At 51.3% G+C, this 16,535-nt stretch overlaps 2 protein-coding genes across 5 annotated transcripts in view; both read left to right on the top strand.

Moving 5' to 3' along the window:
• Positions 1–812: 812 nt before the first annotated feature.
• On the top strand, positions 813–11,327 carry TSEN54 (tRNA splicing endonuclease subunit 54). Of its 3 annotated transcripts, XM_068413069.1 has the most exons (12): positions 813–844; positions 962–1,108; positions 2,805–2,868; positions 3,013–3,096; positions 5,074–5,172; positions 5,475–5,527; positions 5,885–5,983; positions 7,098–7,732; positions 8,285–8,345; positions 9,081–9,197; positions 10,262–10,435; positions 10,558–11,327. In XM_068413069.1, the coding sequence occupies exons 1-11, from the start codon at positions 816–818 to the stop codon at positions 10,410–10,412; spliced, it is 1,539 nt and encodes a 512-aa protein (XP_068269170.1). In that variant the 5' UTR covers positions 813–815; the 3' UTR covers positions 10,413–10,435; positions 10,558–11,327. The 3 variants fall into 3 exon arrangements, with proteins under 3 accessions (XP_068269170.1, XP_068269169.1, XP_068269171.1); XM_068413068.1 differs by having other exon boundaries at positions 10,262–11,327; XM_068413070.1 differs by lacking the exon at positions 5,074–5,172 and having other exon boundaries at positions 10,262–11,327.
• A 1,862-nt stretch (positions 11,328–13,189) lies between these two features.
• Positions 13,190–16,535, top strand: part of LLGL2 (LLGL scribble cell polarity complex component 2) — a 33,397-nt gene continuing 30,051 nt past the window's right edge. For both annotated transcript variants that reach the window (XM_068413067.1, XM_068413065.1), the window contains exon 1: positions 13,190–13,274. The gene's annotated coding sequence lies outside the window, so the exon portion shown is untranslated. The remainder of the gene's footprint in view (positions 13,275–16,535) is intronic.

Below are 16,535 nucleotides of genomic sequence, written 5' to 3'. Positions count from 1 at the left end.
AAACCTCCTTCCCCAGCACCTCTGCTTCTGCTCTGGGGGCTGCCACACATGCCTGAGTGTGCACAGCACCAGCTGTGGGGGCTGTGGGGAGCTCTGCAAGGAGAGGATGAGGCTGCCCCGTGCCAGATGCAGACACTTCCAGATGGTTCTGGCTGTTTCCAGATGGCTCCAACAGCCCCACTGCAGGGCACGGCTGAGCCCATCAGTGATGCTGGTGGTGGTTTTGGGTAAATGTATTTAAGAAAGGGAAAAACACTGCACAGCAGTGAGAGGAGAGGAGGAAAAGTGTAAGAAAGGGCTCTGTTAGCAGCACGGTCAGGAAGGAGGAGAAGAAGAGGTGGTTCAGGTGCTGCAGCACCTGGAGGAGGCCCTGCCAGAGTGGATACCCACACCTGGGACTAATATTAATTGGCAATAAATTAATTTTCCCCAAGTGGAGTCTGTTTTACTCATGATGGTAATTGGTGAGTCATCTCCCTGTCGTTATCTCCATCCACCAGCTGTTTCACCTTACTTTCTCCCTAGTCCTGCTGAGAGGGGGAGCGAGAGCGGCTGGGTGGGCTCTAGCAGTGGCCAAAAGTCAGCTCACCCCAGGGCCCTGGGACACAGCCCGGGGGTGAAGCTCGGTGTGCGGCCCTGGCACGTACCCCTGTGCACGGCCCGGTGTAGCCTGACGGTGCCTCGGTGCTCGGCCCCGGTGCCCCGTCCCCGCTGCTCGCAGCCCTCCGAGCCGCCAGGGGGCGCGCTAGCAGCCGCCTCGCTCTGCCCGCGCCAGGCCCCGGCGGCGGAAGGAAGCGGCTCCCCGCGCCGCGCCCATGGAGCCCGGCGGGTCGCGCCGGCCGAGGTAGGGCCCGCCCGGGCGGGGAGGCCTCGGGGGTCGGTGCCCGGGCTGGGCGGCTGCGGCCGCAGGGTGGGTGTCGGGGCGCTCTCCCCTCACCGTGCCGCCCCTCTCGCCCCGCAGCGCGGCGGCCCGCGGCCGCAAGGCCCGTCAGCGCCCGCACGGCCAGAAGGATTTCATCCCCGACGGCTCGGCCGAGCAGGCGGAGAAGCTGCGGCTGTGCCGGGAGCAGCAGTGGCAGCTCCTCTCCGAGCAACGCGTGGAGCGGCTGTAAGTCCGCGGGGCGGGGGGCGGCCCGGCTGCCTCGCGGGAGCGGCCGGGGGTGGCGGGGCCGTGCTTAAGCCACCGAGCGCGGGGTTGTGAACTCCTTTTTCCCTGGGAGGGATCGTGTCGGGGGTCAGAGCACCGCTGCCGTCCGTTCAGGTGTTATTATGAGTAGAACCGAGCCGTTAGTAGCAGGTGGCTGTTAGCACAGTAAGTCTCCTTGCCCGTTCCCTCAGTCCATCTGCTCACAGCTCCCTGGTCGGAGCAACACCCCGGCTGTCCCTCGGGAGCAGAAGGTCATACTGGCATACCAGTGGCTTCGATGTGGGTGTTCAGAAAGTCCCTCCGAGGGCCCTGACTTTTCTCAGGTGTGTGCATAATCCTGTAGCCTTTGCAAGCAGCAGCCACTGGCTTCTTTGGCGTGGTCAGAGTTACACAGTCCCTTGCTGATAGAACCGTTTTGGTTGGAAAGCACCTTTAAGATCATAGAGTTCAACTGTTAACCTAACACTATATATATACACACACTATATATATCTCTCAGATTCTTGAAGCTTCCCTACATTACAGGCAGACATGAGCTTGAATTGAATTTTCTAGAAGAGAAGTGATTAGTGCAGAAATCACAGGAAACAAGTAGGGTGTGAAACACTCCAGAGCTCCTGGTGGAAGGGAATATCCAGCAACTCTGGCTCTCAAAATGTAAATAGGAAACAGTCATAAAATCTTATCTGTATTTTGCAGCTAATGAAAACACTAGTCTCTTCTGGGGGCCAAGTCTTTACTCTAATTTTAATGCATTTTCTTAGATTTGATGCTCATGTGTGACCTTGTGCAGATTCAGATGACTCTGCGTCCTTGATTTATCAGTTTTGGTGGTTTCAACAGTACTACCAGTCTCTGGAGCTTATCACTTCTTGGGAGATTTTCACATGCTGCCTCTCAGCACACGCTTTCCCTGTTTGACCTGCTGTTTTTTGGTAACAGTTTCTCTGTCTGCACAGATCAGTAGCAGCAGAAACTATTGCTATTAAATAACACCACTGGGGACTTTAGAGAGAGAATGGCGACCTCCAGCAGACAGGCAGGTCAGACAGGGTAGACCGTTATCTTCCACTATTGTCACAGTCGGGTTTGTTCAAGTACCTCTATAGATGTGTGTCTGGGGCAGCAGTGGAGACTCAGGATGGGAGGGTGACTGGGAAGGTTTAGGTTTCTTTTCAGATGGGAAATTGCAGTACTGACTAAAGATGTAGAGCAAGTCCATGTCAGAACCTACAGGTCTTCCGTTTCCTTGAGCCAGCTGTTAAAAATGCATGTTTGCATTCTTGCAAAGTCACCCTCCACTTTTTCTCAGCTGTTAAATTTTTCCTGTGAGACCATGTGGGTGGGGTACAGTGATTTGAGAGTCTTGGCAGCATCTGAACAATCATATGATATATCAGGGCCACACGTCTCCAGCAGGCTGCTGTAGCCTATGGCCAGATGTCTCTGGTGCTGACCAAATACACTCTTAACTAGGTGGTAATGGAATCTTCAGCTGCTAGATCCAGAGGATGATGTCTTTCTAAGGCCTTTTCCTGTAAAAATGCCACCTGGAAGTTTGCTCCTTTTGATACCTTCCTGAGCTGCTTGTGTTGCTACAATAGGAGTTGATTGTAGGCCATGCTAGTAATAACAAACTGATCTTTGACCTTCTCAGAGGCAGTCTGGTGAAAGCTGAGTGGAAGCCAGGACAGGGCATCGTAGAGCTGAAGTCCCCTGCGGTAAGTCTGCTGCAGAGTGTGCTCGGTGTGATCATCTCCTGCTGGCCATTGCAGATTCCTTAATTTGCTGCTTGAAATGGGAGAGAGCCTGGTTGTCAGCAGGGAACAGCCAGAGCCCATTATGGATTTGTGCTTCTGTTCCAGGGGAAGTTCTGGCACACCATGGGGTTCACAGAGCGTGGTAAACAGTGCCTGCTGCCCGAGGAAGCGCTGTACTTGCTGGAGTGTGTAAGTAGGATACCCACGCGTGGATGGGGGCATTGGGTTCTTCGCGAATGATTGGAGGAGCTGTAGCAGCTTTAGACTGAAGTATGAAGTCACTTGTGTTGGCCACTGCTGCAGTTTGAGCAGCTGATAAACACCCGGTTCTCAAGGAATTGTCTCTTTTAGCCTGTTTGCTGATGGAGCTGTTTGTCTCCAGGCCATGGGTTCGTATGTTGTACTCCAAAGCAGCCTCTGTGTCGTTGGCAGCGCATGTTAGTTGGATCAGTGTCCAGTTTATCCAGCTGGTATCATGTTTAACCCACTCGTCTGTCAAATATGACAGTAGAGACTAGGAGAGTTGTAGCTGATCTGAATTTCTGTTAGTACTGCTAGTAAGTCAGCTCTCTTACCAGAATGAGAAGCATGAGGAGCGTGTTACGAAGTTTTTGGCTGAGATCTCTGTCTACTTTCTTGCTCTGGGGGCCATGAAACACACATTTATATATCAATTATTTCTTTACCGAAATCTGTAGGTATAGGGACTTGAACTTCCACAGTCCAGGAAAACTCACTGTTCTGGGAATTTCTGGAAATGAGGTCAAACCATTATCTTCTGTTCCTTGCAGGAGTTAATTGGAATAAAAGGTTTGATACTGAGAAATCCTTTTCCTCAGAGCTCGTGTACAGTTAATGAGGACATCTGAGACTGGTCAGTGCCTTCTCTGTCATAAGTTGACTTCCTCCCTTGTCCAGTGTATCTTACATATTTTGCAATGACAGGGTTCATAAGGTCATTAGCACAGTTTTTCTGTGATTCTCTAAGAAGCTGATAGGAATTAGTGAAACTCTGTTCAGCTTGGTAGGGCCACATTTAGGCACTAAATCAGATCTTTCCACGGGAAGGTGGCTGGCATGGGAGGCAGTTATATAGCAGCCAGTGCTGTACATGCTTTACACTTAAGCAGAGATCTTTGGTGTTGCTTCTTGGCATCTCCTCTCAGTATATACGGCAGAAAGAGATTTAAATGTGGCAGACAGGGGAGTGAGACCAGGTTGTTTTCAGTGCTACTCTGCTTGCAGAAATGCTGGTTAGGGCTCAGTTGGATTTCTTTGCTGTAGAGAGTTTTTTTTTTGTTTCTCCATGGACGCCTGTTATCAGTAGAATAGGTGCACCGATCTAAAGGGGAACTTTTTTACCTTAGCAAAACTTAATCAGATTATGGTCATCTGATGCCATCCCTTAAATCCTAACTGCAAAGGTAGAGCTTTTTTACCTCTGTCATTTTGACAAACAATAGATCCTAAACAAATCGCTGAAAATAAAATTTAGTCAGTTGCTGAGTACAATATCTCTCCCTGGAAGCAGAAAATACCAGTTAGATGCCTTCAGCCCATCCCATGGGAGAGCTGTGGTTCCTAGTGTTCTGTTTTCTTTATCTATGAGTAAACACATTCTAAAAAATAAAAAAGGAGCAAAAAGAGGCGCAGCCTGAAAGTGCCTCACGGAGGTTCGTTGCTGTTGCCTGGGAAGCTACCTATGGATCACTGGGGCTGCAGTAAATGCTTCTGAGGACCCACCAATTGATGGTGTCTGAGGATGCCATCAATTTCTCTGCTCCAGCTCTCTGTTGTGCTGGTCCTAAATGTTTTTGTAGTTGCGCTGTGTCCTGAATCACTGAGATCATCAAAGTTGAAGAAAATTATCTCCCAAAGCAATGATTATTTTAACAGTTGAGCATCATGCTCCCAGCTGCATCCTCCAAACAGATGCAGCACTTGGGCAGAAGCTGACAGCTGTGGGTGGGAACTTCTTACCTGGCTGTGAAAACCTGGCATGGGGGAAGTGAGCATGGGAGACGGACTGTAAGTAATGCAGGTGGCACGTGGGGAGGCGTGGATGTCATGTGAAGGAGGGGGCTGAGACCAGTGGGAAGAGACTGATGTGAGCTTGCCTAGATGTGTTCCCTGTGATTCTCTCAACACCAAGCTTTTGCCCTGCAGGGCTATGTTCAGCTTTTTTACAGAGATCTGCCCTTGTCAGTCCAGGAAGCCTACGAGATCCTGCTGTCCCAGGAGGCAATGAGCCTGCCGCATTACCAGGTGTGTTGGGACCTCCAGCTATTGCAAGGAGGATGAAGGCAGAGATCCCAGCCTCTGCCACGCAACCTCTTCCAGTGGCTGAGAACAGAGTAGAACAGTTAGGGAGGGAAGGAGAGTCATTCTCAGTTTCTCCCACTCACCTTCTTCCAGATGATTAGTTCCTGTTTCCCCACTTTGCTTTGGGTCTTATCCCTGGTGTGTTCCCCTCTGCCAGTGCCAGTTTACCCAGTTGTAGCAGAACTGAAGTAAATTGTTTGGTTTTAGGGTAGTCATTTAACCCTCTTGCTTTCCTTTGCTCTAAGGTGTTCAGCCACTTGAAGCAACTGGGTTATATTGTACTGAGATTCGACCCCAGGTAACCAGCTTTTCCTTTCTGTGCTGCTTTCTCCTTTCTGAAGACCCTGAGCAGCTCTGTGCCTGCTGCATGGCCTCAGTGGAACGGCAGAGAAGAGGACTTTGACCCTGCATTCCATCTCTTGGAAGGATTAAAGGCTAAAAGTGGCACTCTACCTTTCCTTGCTCCTCCCTCTTGAGGAGGTGATTGGGAACATGAAATGGGGCATGAACTGAGGGCCATCCTGGTCCTGCTTGTGGATTTTTCTGTGCCTGGAAGAAAAGGTTTTTGTTGCTGTATTCTGGGGGCTGAGCAGAAGGGTAGTGCCCTTCACTGCCCCACCCTGCTGTCAGCCTCTGTGTTGGTGTCTCCTTACAGCACTGTCCCGTCTCCCTACGAGAGGCAACTGAACCTGGAAAGTCACTGCCAGAGCTCTGGGAAACACCATCGCAAAAGGAGGAGGAGTTCCAGCCCCCGGTAAGGATGTGGCCCAAAGCCGCCTTCCATCTTCTGGGCTCTGCAGCGTGGGAACAGCATCCTCAGCCCTTTGTGCTGTGGGTGACCTGTCTGGCACAGCTGCTCTTGGCTGTCCCCAAGCAGTGCAGTGCTTTTCCTGAACTCTTTGCAGTGTGTCCTTTTGTCACATCTGTACTTCATGCAGGGCTAATGGGGCAAACTGCCAGCTGCAGTGGTGAGATGCCAAAATAGTTGGGTAGAGAGGTCAGTGCAGAAGAAATGTGGCAGATGTCTCCTCTTGCTCTGTTTTAGAGGGAGGGCAGACATTGTAGTGCACATCTTGCATTGATCCACCCCCTCAGGGCAGCTTACATGCTAGGACTGTACAGCAGAGAGTATAGTTGCATCCTGGTCCTTGCACGTGGCCTCTAGAAGTTGCCAAAATGCAAAAGGCAGCTGATATAATTAGTAATTTTGCTAATAACTATGACAGCTTCCAGTAGGTGGCGTCATCCTTTAAGAAACAGGGAGGACCAGACTGGTCTGCAAGTCCTCTTCTGTTAACAAGTAATTCAGTGCCTGAGGAGTTATGAAATTTTAGGAATTGGGAGATTAAACTGCTGGTTTAGAAACTGCCCCATCTTCTCTGGGACCAGGGACTGACTGTTGTACCAGTAAGAGGTGCTGGCAGGAAGGTGTCTGGCCCGTGCTGGTTTGGCTGAAGTCCACCATGTTTGTGTGGAGGTGTTTGAGTCAGTATATGGGAAGTGTGGAGGCTGCATGGCAGGTTGGGAACATGTGTCTATACAAATCAAGACTGGGATTCTCCTGGGTGTTGAAGTCAAACCTCATGCAGATCTGATGAGAAGTTTATTCTGCCTTTGTCCTTCACCGCTTGTTTTTGGCCTGCTTTTTTCCCTTCTCAGTATGTCACACAAGCAAACACCCTCCTTCCAGCCAAGAGGTTGTTGTCAAGGGTTTGCAGACCTGTCTGGGGGTTCCTGCCAACTTTGCTGTCCTTTCTTTAGGCTTGGCAGACTGCATTCTTCCTGTTAGCAGGGAGGAGGCAGGATTCAAAGGGAATAAAGTTCCACCACACACTCTCCCTCTTTTATGCTGCTGCTTCTGTCTTTAGGTTGCATGAGAAGAAACATAAGGTATCTGAGGACCTTCCAGAGGCTGAAGGGACCTCTGAAATAGCTGGAGATGACTGTGGAGACTCCAGCTGCCTTCCCATGGATGAAAAGCCCTTGTCAGAGCAGCCAAAGGAATCAGCTGCTGGCACTGGAGAGGGGGAGTCAAACCCAGTTCCTTGTGATACAGGACAAAAGGACTTCCTGAGCCCCTCCAGGAGCCGGTCTGGAGGCCACAAGGAGAGCAGCACTGGCACCCATGCGCCCTGCTGGGATTTTACCACCATCATCTTGCCAAATGTAGCCCCAGACCAGCCATGCACGCATCTGCCCTCACCTGACAAGGGGCTTCTGCCAGAGAACGTGCCAGGGAAGGAGGTTGATGTAACTTGTTGGTGTGCACGCATCAATCAGAAACGGGAGAAGCTGTCACGGAAGGAAAGGGAGCAGCGAGAGAGGGAGAGCAGGTACAAGAGCAGCGTCAATGCTGACCAGGAGGTGAGGTGCTGCTCCAACTGGCAGGAGTACAAAGCCCTTTTGGAGCGGAGGAGCCGGCAGAGGGTTTGGAGACGACCACCACATCTCTGGGACCAAGCTGTCACACCGCTTTTGCGGCCAGATGAAGCTACCTCATCAGGTACTGGCTCTGGGAACTTGACAGGGACCCCCTTCAACCCCCCGACTCTGAAACATTGCCTGGTATGCAACAGTGAAAGGGATGACATGGGGAAGCTGAACATAAGTTTAGGGAACAGTACCTTGAGGGGAATCTCACTAGAAGACCTAGTCAGAGCAGGCCCAGAGGAGCCCAGCCATGGACATGGGGAGAGAGAAGAAAGCTTGTCGTCTGCCTTTCCATCTCTTTCTATAGCCCTCTCAAGTGCCAGGATAAACAGGGCCTTGGGAGGTCTTGTAATCTATTCCCCATGTCCTACTGTATTGCAGTCCTTCCTGCTAGGCTGTTAGGCATGTGAAATCAGGGCCAGCAAGATGCAAAGCAATTGCAGGGTGTTCTGGGCTGTGCGCTGGGAGGAGATGAGGAAGTTGAGGTCTTTGAAGTAGCCAGTGGTGACTGTGGTGCTGCCAGCCATTGTCGGAGGAGGAAGTCTCGTGGGTGGCGGTGGAGTGCTGGGAGTGCCCTGGGAGAGAAATAGCTGGTCTGATCCTTTCCTGTTCCTTCTCCCTCCAGCTGCGCTCCTCCAGCAGATCAGCGTGCTGCAGCCTTGCCACATCCTGGATGGAGCCTCCCGGTTAGTATCCAGCCAGCCAGCTTGTAGCTGTTAGGGAGTGGGGATGTCTTGTGACGCTCCCTGCTTGTGAGGTCTGCGAGATGCTCACAGCAGCAGTTTGGGAGCTGCCTGGCATCCAGGATGCTGAGAGAATCCAGTGCTCTGCTCCAGGACCCCGTTGCATCTGTAGTGAGAGGCTGACATTTCTGTGAAGTACCAGGTCCTGCAGCAACAGAGCTAGGGCTTTCCAGGCCAATTAAAACATCAGGGTTGCTCTCTTCTCCTGCCATTCCCTCTCTGCACCCCAGCCAGGTAATCTCCCCCAGAGGTTTGGTTGGGTTTCACCTGTGCCTCATCCCTGGAATGTGCTGCCATCCCTGCTGCAGTGATTATAAAACCTTGGCTTTGGGACTTCTGGTTCTGCTCCTGCCTCGAAGAGTCTGTGTGGCGTTTGTGTGCAGTCCCTGTAGGGCAGAGCAGTGCTTTGCTTCTCTATCTGTTAGTGGTGCTTCTTGCAAGGGGGTCTGCAGAGAAGGGAGTGTGGCAGATGTGGGGTGGGAGCTTGCTCTGGTCTGACTACAGGAAAGGTCTGGAAAGTAATTAGAACAGTTGCAGGGTCAGTACTTTGAGTGAAGCCTTTCAAAGGGCCCAAACTAGCCCGGCTTCAAGAGCGTTTCCTCCCTCTTTCCTCTGCTGTATCTATACCCTACAATGTTTCAATTCCATACGCATGTAGATGTGTTCTCTCTCCTGTAGGCTGCAGGAGGACCCAGAGGGCATGAAGATAGACTTCAATGTGTATCAAGCAGATGCTGTGGCCAAGTTTAAGAAGACAAACCCTGGGAAGCCATATGTCAGGATGTGTGTTCGGAGGTATCCATGGGTCTTATGCTGTGTTCTGAAACATAGCGGTTGCTGTTGTGGAAATGAAGCCCTAATGATCTGTAAATGACCCAGCATCTTGTGAGCTTTACAGATCATCAGAGTGCCTCCCTTGAGGGTGATCCTACCCACATTTTTTTTTTTCTTTCTGTTCCTCCTTTGTTGGAGGCTGTGGCTGACAATTCCCCCAGCCCTTGTGCTCAGCCCACACTATTTGGTCATCTGGTTGCTGCTCATGACTGAGTATTACTGGAGTCAGGAATGAGAAGCCACGGCTGTATTTACGCAATGCTTGTGAAATCATGTAGAGCTCAGTTTTGCAGGGAGCCATATAGTACCTGAATCCTCAGCCAGGGCAGATCCCTATGGATTTCTGCAGTTATACCTCCCCAGAGCTCGCTACAGGCTCAGGGCTGTGGGTTTAGTATTTTGATCTTTGTCATATATAACTTTAAGATCAGTACAGACAGAGGATATAGGTATATCCTTTCTTGCTGGATCCAGACCTGATATTTAAACTCCATAGACTCTGCCTTTTCTAATTTTGATATATACTGAAACTGTCCCTCCTCCCCTCTCTGCCGTAGCCAGAGCAAGGAAGGTGGTAATGCAGTTTTACAAAGTTCTGTCATGAGCAAGTAGGATGATCCTTGCTTTATAAATACTTTCATTTATGAGCAAACAGACTGCAGAATTAGAAGGAGGGAAAAGCAGGTGAGATGTTGATCCCAGCAACCTAAAGATCTTCCTGGCACAAAGGTATTAAGATTGCACTGGATTGGCAATTTGCCAATAGCCCTGTGAGCTGCATCTAATCAGCACAGCATGGAGCAGTGTGCAGTTGCCCTTGTTTTTTGGCAAAGGATTTGACAGCTCCCAGTTCCCGGCATGCAGTGTATTCTCTCAGGGCTGGCAGCCTCCTGCTTTGACTGAAAGGGGTGGGGAGCATCACTACCAACTCCTAAGACCAAAGTGAGCTGTTGTGATCATTGGCCAGGACAGCTTTGTCTGTGTGTTCTTGCTTTGAGAACAACGGGATGTTTTTCTCTCTGCAGCTTTGACGAGCAGATTCCATCCCTTCGGGCTTTGAAGCAGGTTACGTATCAGAGTGGGGACGTCCCGGTGGTCTTTGCACTGGTGGATCACGGAGAAATCGCCTTTTATTCGCTAAAGGAATTCAAGCTGCCAGTTGATGTTAATCACTGAAGTTGCTGTCACTTGCAGAAATGGTATGGCATGAACGGAAGAGCTTTACTCAGGATTTGTTTTCTTGATTAATGAAATATTACAGAAAATAGAGCCTGTGATAACTGGAACCTTGTGTAGTTGACCACCTTATTTGCTGTTACAGACATCACCCAACCAGATGGCTCATGCATAATAGCAAAATTTACAGCAGTCAAGTGTGTATGGCTTAGCTGGGCATTTCTGGACTGGAATACACACGACTTTGTTCTTGAAGCTCCTGGTTCTCCAGCTTTCTCATCTCCTGGACCACTAGTCTGCCTTTTCGGTGTCATCTTTGGCTGACCTGTGGACCATTAGAAAACACTTTGCTGTTGATCCTCTTGTCACACATTAAGAACTGCTGTTCTACACCAGTCGAATGGTTGGAGAGTCATTGGGGTCAATCAGGGACAGAATAAGCCGATCGGATCAGTGGTGGTGTCCTCAGCCTCTGTCATTCAGCTACGCCAACACCCGTCAGATCAGATTCTGATCTGAAAAAGGCACAGCCATAAAACTGGGCCACCTGGACTAAAGTTTCCAGGCACTTGAGAGCAGGAAACTCTGCCTTGAATGCTCTTTGATCAGCTGGAGGTCACAGCCCCTGAGCATTGCAGATGGCACCCCTGCCTCATGCTGTAGGGGCTGTGCTGAGGTGTGTTTTGGCCACATAGCATTATGCCATATTGAAGTTTGGCCACCAATATCAGCACACTGTGTCTGATAGTCTCACCAGGGCTGCACTGCAGCCCCCTCTGTTTCAGCCTGACATTTTTCCTGGCTGTGGATCCTTGTCTTTTCTTTTGCAAGTGAGAGATCCCTGAGTAAAGAAAGAAGCTACATATTCCTCAATAGCCTTCCAGTCCTGTGGCAGTTGTGCTCCAAACTGAGGACGTCATTGCTTTCCAGGCCCTACTGTGGGAGCTTTCCACCGGGATATCCAGGTACCAAATTTGCTTTAGCCTCTATGCAAAAGTGCCAGTGACGGGTGCCAGAAGGTCTGCTCAGTGGATAGAAATGCGCTGAGCACGGCTGTGTTCGATATCGAGGTTCTTCAGAACTGTAATAGCAACTGGTTTAGATATATTTTATTTGATAATTTTGGGGTTCCTTTTGGAGATGGGGAGAAGGCTAAGCAATAAAAAAGCCATTTCTAACAGTGAGAGCTCCTCGGTGTGGTTCTTAATTCCTGCAGAAATGTTAATAAGTTATGCAGAGGGAGACACTCTTGGGGAGGTTACTGGGACCCCAGTAGCACCAGCTGGTGAGTGCCTGCTCATGGTCACACAACCCTGTGGCTGGGTAGCCCCGCTCCAGTGCCGGTCTGTTTGGATCCAGCCGCTGCCCTATTCCCTGGGAGGGCAGCGTGACAGAGCCCGGAGGAGTCCCTACGTCCACGTGCGGTTCCTGTTGGTGCATGACACCTCCCTGTCTTCGTCCTGTATGGTCAGAGGTATCGTAGCCCAAGGTGGCAGGGTTCTGCTGCAGGTGCTGTGCCTGGTCCTGGTTCACGCACACACCCCTGTTATGAGGTGCTGGAAATCAGTGGGGCTCTGCTGAGGTGAGGGTCTCACAGCTCCTCCCGCACACCCTCTCCTTGCTTTTCTTCCTTTGCTCTCATAGTACTCTTCAAACGCTGGGGTCGTTGGCAGCTCCAGTCTGTGCCCTCAGCATTCTCCCAGACTGTTTTGCAGATTAAAGACAGTGGGAAGAGAGTTTCTAAGAACAGGCGTAGCCAGAAGAGCTCCAGCCTGACCTACAGGGCTCACGTTTGTCCTGGAATTAGGTCAAACTCACTCCTGTTCAGTCTCATCTGCTTATGCCAAGGTGGAATTGTATCGATGAACTCCACAAGAGCCACCCAGTGATTTTCGCTGGGGCAGAGACTCCCTGATTCAGCACAAAACAATTACACTTTAATAACCACTGCAGGGAGGATTGAGAAACTGTGGCTGCCTTGCTCAGCACCACAACATCTGATGGTGCCTTTACCAGGATGGGATTATGATGCAGACTGATACCGCTGCTTCATTTTGGCCTGCGATGCAGATCGGCTGGATGTTGCAAGAAGATGACAGAAATGAATATTTTAATTGAAAAACATCACTTTTGGAAGCTTGGCTGAAACATTGACCGCTGCTGGCCCCTTGTCAGAGGTAATTGCCAGCTTTTGCGTGGGTGCAGAAAGGTCGAGAGACCTTGCACTGCCATTGCACTCCATGTAACTACTGATGCCTTGTTTAGCTGCTGTTCCCTGCAGGAGGACACGGACTGGCTGCAGCCAGGCTCTGTGGCAGGACAGGGGCAGTTGTGCGGCTCTTTTCAGCTCAGGCTTCTGCTTTCCGTTAAGCCTTTCCCCACTCTCTTTTTTTGCAGGCAGGTTGGCCCCTTCCCTCGGCTTTGTGAGGAGTCCCTGCTCCTCGCGGGGCTGGCGGACGAACAGGGCCGGGAGGAGGGGGCCCGACACGGCATGGGAGCGGGCTTTCCCGGCCCGCTACCGCTGCCCTCGGCCGGTGCGCGGTGTCTGGGCCCGCCGGGGCCGGGGTGTGCTCGGCAGCGCGGCCGCTTTCTGATTGGCTCCGAGCGAGCGGCGTGCTGAATTATTCATGAAAGGGAGGAGAGGCCGTGGCTCAGCTTAATTTGCATGCGAGGCCCCGCCCCAGGAGGACGGTTTGTATCGGTGCGGCCCCGCCCCGTGGGGGCGGTTTGTAGGCGCGGCCCCGCCCCGCCGCACCCCTCCCGGAGGTGCCCAGGGAGGGAGGCCGCCGCCGCCGCGCAGGCGAGCGGGGAGCGGGCGCGGAGCGGAGCGAGGCCGGGGCGGCCCGGCTCCAGGCCCCGCAGGTGAGCGCGGCTCGCTGGGGCTCCGCGGGGGGTGCAGGACCGGGGGCGGCCCGGCGGGACAGGCTCCGCGGAGGGCGGGGGGTCCTCACGGGGGGCGTCCGGCCAGCGCGGCCCCGGCAGGGCTCGCTGCGGCGGGCCGGGGCGGCACCCCCCCCCCCCGCCCCGGGCTTTGCGGCGCCCCCCGGGGTTGCTCCCGGGATCCCTCCGGCGGGGCCGGCAGGTGCTGGCCGGTTCCTCCGCCCCCGGGGGGGTCCGTTTCGCCGGGTGCCCGCGCCCTCCGGCTGCCGGCGCCGGCCCGGACTCATCGGGGCTGCCCACACCTGAAGCCCCCGTGCCCCAGCGCTCCCCGGGACACCGGCCTTGGCTCGCCCATCAAACTTCAAGCACCGGCGTTGAGGGGTTGGGTTTGTTTGGGGTTTCGTTTGCCTTTTTGCTTATCAAGTTTGACGCTCTGTGTTTGTTCTGGCCGCGGCGCGCAGCCGAGGGGCACCGCGGGGCAGCTTCACATCCTGGGATTTGCTGGCGGAGGTCGCGGCCGTGGCCGCCGGCTCCAGAACTTCCTGGTTTGGCTCTCGGGGCGGGCGGGCGGGTGCGGGCCGGGGCGCTGAGCCCCCTCGGGGGGCTGCTGGGAACGGCCCCGGCGCGGAAGCTCCTGCGAGAGCCGCGGCCGCTCGGGAGCCGGCCCGGAGTGGCCCCTCGCACGGCTTCAGCCTCGTCCTGCCGTGGGCGATGTCCCTGCTGCAACCTGGCCTTGTAGGGCTCCGTCTGCCACGCCTGGCTCGAAGCAGATGTGATCAGTAAGAATGGCAATGTCTCCTTGGTGACACTCTGTTAACATTTTCTTTTTCCCTTCAAATCCCTGCCCATATTAAATATATCATGTTACTGGTTTTTTTTTTCCTCCCCAAAGTTGTAAGCACCTTACTTCTAACAGGCGGCAAGCAGGTGAAACGAGTTGTTTAGCCTTTGTCTCAGGTTTCTGTGCAGCTGTGGCATGGTAACAGTCTGGTTACTGACATCTCTGCCGGAGGTGAGGCTTAACCTTGGCTTTGAAGGAAGTTTTGGGTATTTATATTTAGCGTTGTTAATGGCGTAGAGCCGTTGAAGTAGACTTCTGGGTCTGGGTTTCTGCAGTGTGGTGGCACAAAGCTTTATGCTCATGTGAGGATAGTGACAAGGTAAGAGGACAGCTTCACTGAGGTAATAAAAGTTGTCCGTTGTAACGTGTTACTTGATGGGGAATGCTGCTCTTTGTAGTCACCTGAGAGTGCTTCTGTCAACTGGAATATCTTGCTTTACCAAGTCCCAGGTGAAGCTGTATGCACAAAGCAGCTGGCTGGTGATTTTACCTTTGAGTCGGGGAGCTGGTGCTTCTGGCAAGCGGAATGCAAAGCGGTGGTACGTCCCAAGGCTTCTCCGTGCATCCTGGCACGTTCCTTGTACAGCCAGCCTGGCCCACGGAGGGGACATGGGTGATCTGTGCAAGTAGTAAGCAGTTCCTAATCCTGCTCAGTGCTGCTTGTAGCCACTTGAGGGGCTCCATTTAGTTTACAGTATTGAAAAGGGAGAAGAGTTCTCCAACATCTTCACAGGATGGTGCTGAAGGACATCTTTTATTTGGTTTTGAACAAATTACGTCTGCTGTAACTACTAACCGAATAAAATTATTGGAGTTAAGTTGAGAGTCCTATATCTTCTAGGGGCTTTTTGGTACAGTAATGTGATTATTACTGGGAATTGCTTATGGAAGAGGTGTGGTTTCTTCTTGGCTGACATAGAGGCTTGAGAGATGTCAAAGAGTAAGAGGTTTTAAACATATATAATGTAATGCAGTTAGTACATGTCGATAAAAGTATGTGATACTGCTAGTAGCCTGATCTTTCTTTAAAATAGTTTATCAAAGGAGGGACTGGTGGTAGCTAAAAAGTTTGATTTTTGTGCAGAAATTCTATGGAAACTCCAATTCTCATCTAAAGCTTCTTCTAGCTAGATCTCTTTGTGTTGCTTTAGGAAGCAAATGCTTTTGTGGTTTACTCCGTTGACCCACTGTGCTTGGTGTAAAACGCTGTTCCAAAGTTACAAGCCACTCTCCCGTTTGAATCGTGCTTCTTAATAGAAGTGTACAAAGAGTTTTGCATCATGTGCAATAATGTTGTTCAGTGCAAAGACTTTGTTCTGCTGTGGCATTTGGAAACTTCATGTTGTCATGCTCCCATGACAAGGAAAACACAATAGAAGTCATAATGACACACAAGGTTTGCACAATTAGTAAATTCATTGCAAGTGGGCAGTCCCTGGTAACTCCAAGCACAAAGCTGTGAAAGTACATGAACCTGCCCGATTTGTATGATTGGTTCTCAATTATTTTCCAAGAGTTCTTGGGGAATCTCTCTCTGATCTTTTATTTAATATTTTCTGTGGTTTGGGAGGGCAGCCACCCGCACGTAGCGTTAACACAGTATGTACAGTTGTTCATTTTGCTGTCTATCTCTCCAGGTTCACAAAAATAAATCCTTTTTACAGGGAGGTCGTTTGGTTTACCTCTCTGCTAGCGCCTGACTACTGTATGCGAGGTGCATCTGGGCACTTTCCTGTTTATAAAACTGCGAGTGCTGGAGGGCGAGCAGTTGAGCAGCAGTTGTGTTGTGTAAGGGAGATCTCTGCATGGCCTCATTAAACTGAGATTAATGTTGTTAGAGCATCTTCCTGGTGAAGCCTTCTCCTGGGAAAAGGGGGTGGTATCTTACACTTCTGAGCTTTCCACATACTGCAACTGTTCTGTCCCTTCCTCTAGCTGTTCTGCTTGGCTTGTGCTTTCTTCTTGAGTATCTGTCTTGACAGTGTGTTACAGCTGAGCATGGCTGTAGAGATGAACTTTACAGTGACAGCCCAGTTAAAGATTAGTTAGGGGTTGTTTCAGTGATTTCAAGCTAAAAGTGTTCTTAAACTTGTAATTTCACAGTGAGTCATGTCTGATGAGTCTGATGGATCCTGTAATCGATACACTTGGTAAGGCTAGTATTGAAATGATGCTTTGATCATTTTTCTTGTCGAGAGCTCATTGGTGCTAATGTATAGCTTTTTCCTGTGCAATCGATCCAGCCTCTGTTCTGTTGCTGCTGACTGTTGGAAACAGGAACAAGGCAAACTTCTGGGTGCAGGAGGAAACCTAGTTCAGACAAGCCATGGCGGTAACTGTTTGTTATAGGAGCACTAACTGCTTGTAGTTCAAACAAAGCTTGTTGATAAGGCCTCTTTTAT

This window comes from Nyctibius grandis, chromosome 15 (genome assembly GCF_013368605.1).
Source record: "Nyctibius grandis isolate bNycGra1 chromosome 15, bNycGra1.pri, whole genome shotgun sequence".
Lineage (NCBI taxonomy): Eukaryota > Metazoa > Chordata > Aves > Nyctibiiformes > Nyctibiidae > Nyctibius > Nyctibius grandis.
This window is presented reverse-complemented; position numbering and strand designations above follow the sequence as displayed.

Excerpts from the sequence above, each read along its gene's own strand:
- TSEN54 (XM_068413069.1), top strand. The coding sequence starts at position 816 with ATGGAGCCCGGCGGGTCGCGCCGGCCGAG. Across the intron at positions 2,869-3,012 it reads TAGAGCTGAAGTCCCCTGCG|GGGAAGTTCTGGCACACCAT; the intron begins GTAAGTCTGCTG and ends CTTCTGTTCCAG. Across the intron at positions 7,733-8,284 it reads AGATGAAGCTACCTCATCAG|CTGCGCTCCTCCAGCAGATC; the intron begins GTACTGGCTCTG and ends TTCTCCCTCCAG.